Source organism: Microtus oregoni, unplaced genomic scaffold (genome assembly GCF_018167655.1).
Source record: "Microtus oregoni isolate MIOR12 unplaced genomic scaffold, Mior012 000004F_ref0000308, whole genome shotgun sequence".
NCBI lineage: Eukaryota > Metazoa > Chordata > Mammalia > Rodentia > Cricetidae > Microtus > Microtus oregoni.
Window position 1 is genome coordinate 3,917,165 of NW_024543063.1, and position 9,718 is coordinate 3,926,882.

A 9,718-nucleotide genomic window follows, 5' to 3' on the forward strand; every position below is an offset into this window, starting at 1 on the left:
AGTCCACACAGGAGGACAGGAGGACCACCATATCATCCACCAGACTGTACACATGGGCATGTGTGACCAATGACTGTGACCTCACACTATTTCCCTTCTAATTCCTAGGCTATTCTTTTGTGTCTTGCCACACCCTCAGCATCTAACATCAGAGCTCAATAGCCTCTTAGTTCTCAGGAACTGTGTGGTGGGAAAATGTCCCATTTGGGAATCCATCAGACCACACAAATAGTAAAGCACACTGCAGACTCTCTCATGACCATTTTTCTAGTAATTACTGGTTTCCTTCTAGGTTCTCATTGGACAATGTTCTTCTAATCCTTAAGCCCATGTTACTTCTCATCTCCCTCCTACGTGGGGTTCGAGACTTTCGCTCTATGGATAGACAAGGTCTCTGTTCCTATTTATCTTGAAAGAAAGGTCATCAAATGACCGCTTAACCCCCACAAACAATTATGATAAGAAGGGTGATGAGAAGAAGAATGGAAAAACAGGGAGAACTAGGGGGCATTCATAAGGAATAAAAGGGCTCCCACTGACACTGGCTGAGATATAATACTGCTGAGGTAACTGCACAGACCAAGCACAGTGTTTGTACTATTTCCTGAGAGATTCAAACAAGAGTGATAAAGCTGCTGGTGAACACTTCTGCCTGTTCTTACCTGTATCCTCCTCCTAACTATGTCATAAACCTGACCATTGCATCTTATAGATCACCTTCCATGTTCATTTACCAAAAGAACTTCAAAAGAAGTGTGTGACCCTAGTGGTGGCCAACTGTGGGGATGCCTGACCATCTCTACTGACACTTGGCTCTTCTGTTTTTTAATTAGTCACTACGTCTCTCTGAGTCTTTCCTGCCTATCCCAATTTCTGTATGAACAGAAAGGTAAAGGAACTTTCTGGAAACAACCTCAAATGCAGAAAGCCCCTGGTAACATCATAGTAACTCTTTTGTCTCCACTCACTGAAGTGACCAGATTTCCCCAAAGTGATGCTTAGTGACAACTCCAGAGCAGTCCTTGTGCCGCCATCTGTCTCCACTTCAATGAGGGTGTCAAATACATAACATAGATCATCTAGAATTCCAGGAAGTTCACAGGAGGTTTCAGTGCTGTTTTCTATCTTAGGTATTTGATAGTATTATGCAACTCCAGTGTCAAAAAGTATAGAGAAGTGAGCCCTGCTATTAAATAGCAGGCAAGCCGAACATACAGTAAGGAAATCATAGAAGGAGACCAGAAAGGGAAAGGAAAGGTAACTTATTTAAAGATATATTTACACAAAATTATCTATAAGGGAATTTTTAAGGCAAAAACTAAAAAGCAACATTACATACAAGGAAAAAGACACAAGATCATTGGTAAAATTTTTCCATTTACTCTCCAATCTAGATATAATAATGAAGTCACGGAAAGAGTTATTCCTGAGAAACAGATACCAAGGGAGTTTCTCATGTTTGACCTAGCTTACAGGAAGAGCTGGAAGAGGCTCCCCAGGTAGAAAGATTACTAAGAAGCAGCACAAAACATCTGATAAAATACATCTCCATTGGGATAAAGGAGAGGTTAGATGCTGCAAATGAGAAGGGTCAGGAAAGAGACTTCCAAAAAGAGGAAGACTGGCCAGTGTTGGAAATTATGTGTGTTCATTAGTGTTCTGGTGAAGACTGGAGAGGGCCAAAAGGGTTGACAGTGTGGGTCACTTCTTCCTCTCAGCTGAAACAATGGGTTCAGCGTGTGTCAGGGAGTTGGGGATACATGAGAAAATGGGAATGTATGGAGAGAAGAAAGAATTGAGGAAATGTCATTAAACACAAGATGCATGCCACTCACTGATCAGAATGTTCCAGGACTGTCCAAAGAAAGGAAGAATTTGAAACCAGGTGAACATAAAATCAGGGACTATGAATCAAGTCTGGAGGCAGAGACTAGATGGCCACAAGAAGAAGATGGAAGCCTGCAAGGTGTTCTAGGAGGGGAAATAGGAAGAAGCCTTCATCCCTGCTTGGAGGTCTGTCTCTGCAGGTTTCCTGAGCAGGAGCATCAAGGGACTGAAGACTGGGATCAGACACACAGGGCAGAGATACAAACCAGCCCATGTCTGGAGGGCAGCTGACTGGTGAGACATAAGATTGGAGTGAGGAAGGGAGCCATATCCCAGAAGGCATACAGCCAGAGGCCAAGGACCAGAGGGATGAGGCTGGGGAAAAGGACAAGGAGGCCCATTGAGGACTCAGGCTCAGGCTCTTGTCCAATGTCAGAGAGAACCTTAACAAAACAGAACGCCAGAATGTGCAACAAGAAAATGATGTTCTGTTGCAAAGAGTGGACCCTCTTGTTCATCCCGGCAGCCTGGCTAGCTTAGCCCTGAAATAATCACACAGGAACTGTATTAATTAAATCACTGGTTGGTCCATTAGTTCTACTTTCTTACTGGCTAATTCTTATATCTTAATTTAACCCATTTCTAATAATCTGTGTATCGCCACTTGTCAGTGGCTTACCAAGAAAGATTCGGCGTGTCTGATTCTGGTGGTTCTGTAGTGTCTCTCTGACTTTGCTCTGCATTTCTTCCTCCCAGCATTCAGTCAAGTTTTCCCCGCCTACCTAAGTTCTGCCCTATCAACTAGTCCAAGGCAGTTTCTTTATTCATTAACCAATGAAAGCAACACATGAACAGAAGGACCTCCTACACCAATGTCCTATTCTCCACTTCTCATATTGTTGTAGCCACTGAGACTTCATCCCTACTTGGAGACATCTGTGGTGATCAAGGACCTTTTGACAGCTGCAAACCTGTGAGGCCAGGTTTTAAAAGTTCCCTGAATTGTGACTCTAAGTGTGGCTTCATACTGCTGGAGGTTGAAGGAATACATAGTGTCAGTGCAATATGGGCTCCTCATGTGTCCAGCCATGCACCGTGATACACAAAGGGCAGCTCCATGAGTAGAGAAAGGTGGTGCAGGCAGGACCGTAGTCAAACAGTAGAGGAAGTATGCTATCTCTTTAGCTCGTCTGTGTACTAGATCATCGTAGTGATGGATCAACACACAGCTTCTCAGGGCCGAGGTCTTAGATGCTTAGAGGGAACATCCTACCACACCGGCATTAGATTCAGCTATGACTGAAAAGGAAAGGGCCACAGAGAAATCTGTGGTGATGCACTTTACTGGGAGGTGTTGACAGTGGTCCTCATGGTTGCCTCAAGGACTCTTGTCTTAACTCTGCCTTTTGTCAAACCAAAGTGAAAGTGATTCAGGCTGCTTCCAACTAAGGACCAATTGTTTTATTATGTCAATAAATGCCTCATTCACATTTTTAAATGCTTGTAAAATAATATGCACTCATGTAAGATGGGATACAGAGTGAACAGATGGTTATGTTCATGGATGAATGGCTAAACCTATTAAAGGATAGAAGAAAGGAATAAAGCAGGGATATGATAACTCAGAAAAGAAGAGAAATACGATAATAAAGAAAAAATAAAATAAAGACACCTAGTGCCTTCCAAGGAGAGTAGTTTCCTTCTATTATGCTGACATGATCCCTACTTGCCTCCTTTCTTCACGAGATGGTATCGCTGTCCCAGTCTCTGCAGGGCGTCCTTCACATCCTTGTTGCGCAGACTGTAGATGAGGGGGTTGAGCATGGGGATGACCAGGGTGTAAAAGACAGAGATCACCTTGCCCTGTGCCATGGATGCCACTGCTCCTGGTTGTGCATACATGACAAACACAGTTCCATAAAACAAGGACACGGCCATCATATGAGAGCCACAGGTGGAGAAGACCTTGTGCCTCCCAGATCCTGAGTGCATCCTGAGGATGGTCATGGTGATGTAGCCATAGGAAACCAGCACAGCTAAGGTAGTGCTCACAATGATGAATCCACAGAGGCCGAAGAGCAGGAGCTCATTGAGAGCTGTGCTGCCGCAGGCCAGCTGGAGTAACGGGGGAACGTCACAGTAGAAGTGGTCAATACGGTTGGAGCTGCAGAAGGGCAGCTGGAATGTGAGGCTGGTCTGGACAATGGAGTTCAGGCAGCCTCCACAGTAGGTACCCAGAACCAGACGGGCACAGGTCATAGGACACATGGTCACAGGGTACCTCAGGGGACTGCAGATGGCCATGAAACGGTCATAGGCCATCACAGCTAAGAGGAAAGCCTCAGTGGTAGCCAACAAGGAGAAAAAGAAGAGCTGAGTGGCACATCCCTCAAAGCTGATGACCTTTGAGGAGGAAAGGAAGTTGGCCAGGGCATTCGGGGCAATGACAGAGGAGTAGCAGAGGTCAACAAAGGACAGGTTCTTGAGGAAGAAGTACATGGGGGAGTGCAGGCGGGCATCCAGGGTGATGATCACGATCATGGTGAGGTTGCCCAGGACAGTCAGCATGTACAGGGCCAAGAAAAGAGCAAAGAGCAGGGCCTGGGTCTCTGCACCTCCCCCAAATCCCACCAGCACGAACCCCTGCAAGGACACTGCAGAGAGACTCCCATTTCTGAGGACTGCTGCGGCCATGAGTGGGGATAGAGGCAGAGGCAGATGAAGGAAGAGAGAGGGAGCAGATCTCAACGGTGCCGTCGGGTGTTCCACAGGCTTCAGGAGCCTGTTGGTGCCATGCTGCCCACCGTGAAACAGTTCACTAACTGCTTTGATCTCCTTCCGGTTGAGCTAGGATGACCTGAAAAGGGACATTTTCTCTGACTTTTAAATTCATGAGGATGTGCTGAACCTCATGGTTCAGTTCTGGGCAGGAAGCTGAACTATGGATCTGAGGCGGGAAAGAGGCTTCTGGAGCTGGGTGATTCTCAGGTACAGACAGCCTTCAGCATCCATAACACTGCCTCTGGGTTGTGTGCTCTCCACCCCCAGGGATATTCCTGAGTAGCACCATTTGATGAGCCACCCCTGAACCCCAGTTTAATCCTCCGTCTCACTCATGGACCATAAAATGGACATGACGATCTGGGTTGGGTGATTTTGTCATCTCCAGGCACTACTCGGGGTAGGAAAATGGCTCTCACCCTGAGACTGTGCCTGTGTCCCCATGCAGGGCGCTGACCTCACCTAGACAGCTCTGACTCCAAGCCTGGTTCACAGTTGCAATCACCCTGCAGAGCCTCTGCTTGCTTGAGGTTGTAAAGGGTTCCTTCCAATCAGTTAATACGTGGTCAATGGGCAGTGTTGACCCATATTCTGAGAAACAGCGGGACTGGGGCTTATGCATATTTGGGACCTGTTCATGGCTTCCAGCCTGATCCTCCTGCCATCCCTGCTACTGTTTCCCTTCAGCTTTAGGGTTTAAAGTATGTTTCTCTTTCTAAGTTGAAAATCAGACAAGACTGCCCCCTGCCTAGTGCCTTATACCCACCCATAGTTACTTTCTTATCATCCAAGGAACTACCACAGTAGGACTTGAGCATCCTGTTTGGCACTGACTGTGGGTTACTACTTTGAAAGTCCCCGAGATTGATGCAGAAGGCTGCTGGTGCTAGGAGCTTGGATAGTTAGGGGTAGGTGAGTGTCTAATTTCTATCGCTCTTGAGCCTCAAGAAAGTCGCTAAATGGAGTGGGTTCAGTTTTTACAAAACCTACCACTGCCATCCTCCATGTACCACATACAGTGGGGACATGGATCTTAGAGTGCCCCCTTTGAGCCTACCATCAGTCAACTTTCCCAGTGCAAACTTAAATGTGTACATGGGGCTTTGTGCTTAATCTTCGACACACCCACCAAGTGTCTTGGTACTGACCACATGGGCTTTCTCTGTGGTAAATGTGATGGAAATGCCCATGCCACATCTTAACCTCTGCTTCCTTATGGAGCAAAGACAAGTCTGATCTCTGTTTGCCAAGGGTGCAGGGTGCCCACAGAATCAGTGGAAAGAACAACTGGTTGACTATGACGTGAAGGGACAGCCTGTGCTCCCCTCAACCCTGCCCCTCCTGAGCCAGCACCATCACAACCTCTTGTGAACTGGCTGGGCAAGGAGCTTTTTTCCACCTGACTACAGAGGCGGAGCTTTTGTATAAGAAACTAAGCCTTGCCAGGCGGTGGTGGCGCAAGCCTTTAATCCCCAGCACTCGGGAGGCAGAGGCAGGTGGATCTCTGTGAGTTCGAGACCAGCCTGGTCTACAAGAGCTAGTTCCAGGACAGGCTCCAAAACCACAGAGAAACCCTGTTTCGAAAAACAAACAAACAAACAAACAAACAAAAAAAAAAGAAACTAAGCCTATGGTGGTGGTTCCAGAACTACCAGCTCTGAACTGGGCTACACCATGGCTGTTCAGGACAGGAGAGTTACTGCTGTGGCAGCAAGCTATCTCTTCCTGCTGAATGCTGGCCCTCCTGCCTTGTAGCTATGGAGTTTCCTACATTTGTAGTCCTGACAGGTGACACACTTACCATTTCTAGGTGAGAATCCAGTCCACAGCAAGATTGCACAGCCAGCACCTGTCTCCCAGGGTCCTTGGGCTGACAAGCGTGGTCTTCACTGAAGATGGGGATCAGTCACTGCGTCTCTTCTTAAAGTTCTTTATGATTTTCTTGGCAGTGGAGTGAGCTGAGTGTGGACCTAAGTGGGTCCCTGGGTCCCTGTGAGGATCTGGTATGCCTGCTCTTACTGTCTCAGACTCTGGTTCCAGTGAAGATGGAGGGCTCCTGCCTCTTTTGCCTTCGTTCCCCTCAGGTCCCTCTCAGATGGGCAGTGTGTGCAGGATTCACTCTGCTTGGGAGGATTCTTTGCATCTGGCAGGGCTGGGATTCTTGGCCTCCAGTGTCCAATTAGAAAGACGCTGTCCTCTGTGATGGCTGGAACTCCACCCCCACCCCTGGGATCCAGAGGCACAGCATTGGCTCTGGCTAATCTCTTCTTCATTGCATCTTCTCCTGGCTGATTGACAGGAAGCTCTGGTCCTCAGAGAACCATCAGCAATAAGGCAGAGTGAGCTCAGAAGGACCAATGCCCTCATTAGAACAGTCATCAAAGCAGTACAGTTTGGCCCCTCACCTAGTCCTTCTCCTGCTGCTCCCATCTGCTTAAAGAACTCAGCTCCTTGAATCACATACACTTCCTGCTTAAAGGAACTCAAAATCCAGGCTAGTAGTTACTCACAGCTATCTGCTCTAAGGGAAAGCGCATCTTCCAGACTGCAGTGACCCCATTGTTTCCCCCAGCTGCTGGCCATGTGTCCCCCAGATGATTGCACACCCGTGGCTTTGGTTGGCATCTTCTTACAGCTGGATCACCGTATCACTAGCCCCACACTTGACATCCACCCTGATAAGACATCAGCGCTCACATCTTTTAATAATTTAATTTTCAAGCTACGTACATATGTTGAGCAGCTTCTCCCTCCCACCCTTATACCCACGCTTCACTTAGTCGGTACCCGCGTGGCTGCTTCGCCTTTCCCCAGACAGTCTGATTTCCACTTTTGTGACATGTGCACACATGGTTTGATGTGCCTATATAAAATCTAAGATCCACAGATCAGAGGAAACGTGGCTCTTGTCTTAAGTTACTTAATACGATTATGTCCATTTTCTGAGAGACGAAATAGCTTGATTCGGCTTACGGTTGGTAAAAATCCTACTGTGTGTGCACACCACACTTTCCTCATTTGTTCCTCTGCTGTGGGACACCCAGCTGGGTTGCATGGCTCGACCATGATGACGGGTGCTGCAGTCAAGAGTGATGTGCGAGTGTCTCTGGGATGTGTCGGCCTAGGGTCCTTCAGGTCAATACCCAGGAAGTCTATGGCTGGATCATGTGGAAGACATGTTTTTCGTTGTTTGAGAAACCCCCATACTCACTTCCATAGTGACTGGACTAATTTATATTCCCATCAGCAACATATACGGGTCCCCTTAGGTCTATACTAGCATCCTTTTTTAAAAAATTTTGTTAATGACTCTCAGTAAGACAAATTCATTTCTTTAACAAAGTTGTCATACTCTGAGGTAAGATTTTTGTCTTGGTGTTTTTCTTTTAAGATTTATTTTCTATTTTATGTGTATTTGTCTGCATGTATGTATGTGCATCCCATGTGTGCAGAGCCTCGGAGGCTGGAAGAGGGTGTTGAATCTCCTGGAACTGGAGTTACAGATGTTTGTGAGCTGCCATGTGGGTGCTGGTTCCTCTGCAAGAGTACCAAGCGCTTTTAACCATGGAACCATGTCTAATCCCTTCCCTGTAGTCTTACATTTCTCCGATGGCTAGTGAAGTTAAACATCTCCTGTGTGTTTATTGCCTATTTGTGTTCCATCTTCGGAGAAATGGCTCTTTGTTTCATTTATTGATTGGGTCATTTGATTTTTGTTGAAACATATTTCCTTCTTTTTATTGACTGAGAATTTCATTCATGAACATAATGCATTTTGCTCAAATCTACACTCTATCTGGTCCCCCATCCCCACCATCACCTTCCCTTGCTACTTTATATGTGCTCATGTGTGCTCTCTCTCTAATTCTCTGAGTTCAGTTAGTGTTGCCTGTATGTACATAGGTGTGGAACCATGTAGCTTAGGTTCTGTTTTGGCTTTTAGTGTTTGTCATATTCTAGATACTAATCCTGCTATATTAATAATTTGAGAATATTTTTGATTAACTGTGTCCTTGGTGTAGAGACTTTTGCTTTGTTTGTTTGATTTAACTTGAATGAGGTCTTATTCATGAACTGTTGGTCCTATCTTCTGAGAAGCTGGAGTCTTCCTGAGAATGTCCTTGCTGCTATCTGCATTTCTCATGGGTCACTTCTGGGTTTGAGGCCTCTGTCAAGCTTGTCTTTGTGGGTGACAAGGGTACTGCCTCTTTGTTCCTCTAGTGACAGCCAGACTGACATGATCCATTCCGTCCTGGCCTGGAATATATCAGGGACAGAATCATCTGTGCTTCTGCTGTTTCTGCCGTTTGTGTCCTATGAGTAGCATCCTAAGGTATGTAGCAGTCAGCAACAGTGGTACTGTTTCCTGTTTCCCTTCAGAAGCATGGAGTATGTCTCTGCATGGCACATGGAGGCCTGGGTTTCTCATCCCTCAAAACAAGTTGCTCTCCACGATCCTCATACAACGTGTCTGGTAGACAAGGTGAGCTGATTAGCGACCACATCTATTCCTCTTGGTGAGGTTGTACCTGTGTTCCTGTGTCTCACATGATTACATTTATGTTTCTGGGAACTCTTGCCCTAATGAAATGCTATGTCCTTGGACCCAGCTCTATGAGAGTTCCTAGGCTAACCAGGCTCCACCATGACTCCCATGATAGCAATGGAAATATCTGAGCCCAACATGAAGGAAACCCCTACCTGGGACAGTGTTATCTGAGCCCAACATGTCCCTACCTGGGACAGTGTTCCCCATATTGGACAGTCTTCCCCAAAGTTCCTTGAGGAACAGCTTAGGGTCACAGCCACCACTTGCCTCAGTTTTGTCCTCCCGATCATGTTTCCTTTTTGGATAAAACAATATATCTTACTCCAGGGTGGTTCCCTAATGCTCCTGGGAGGATGGGTGAGTTTCCTTTATGTATTGCCCATTTCAGCCAACTAGTTCTCGTGGCCATAGCTATTGAAATATTCATCTAATTAAATTTTCATTATTAAGTTGTTTTAAAAGCATATTTTTATGTTTTATTTATTTTTGAGAATTTCATACAATATATTTTGATTGTATTATTTCTCCTCCCCCGACCCCTTCTAGATCCTCACCTCCTTC

General features: G+C 46.2%; 1 protein-coding gene across 1 annotated transcript; it reads right to left on the bottom strand.

Annotated features, from left to right (window-relative positions):
• Positions 1 to 3,549: 3,549 nt before the first annotated feature.
• On the bottom strand, positions 3,550 to 4,521 carry LOC121447445 (olfactory receptor 12-like). Its single transcript, XM_041650693.1, has one exon. It carries the CDS (start codon positions 4,519 to 4,521, stop codon positions 3,550 to 3,552), a length of 972 nt encoding a protein of 323 aa, XP_041506627.1.
• Positions 4,522 to 9,718: the final 5,197 nt, after the last annotated feature.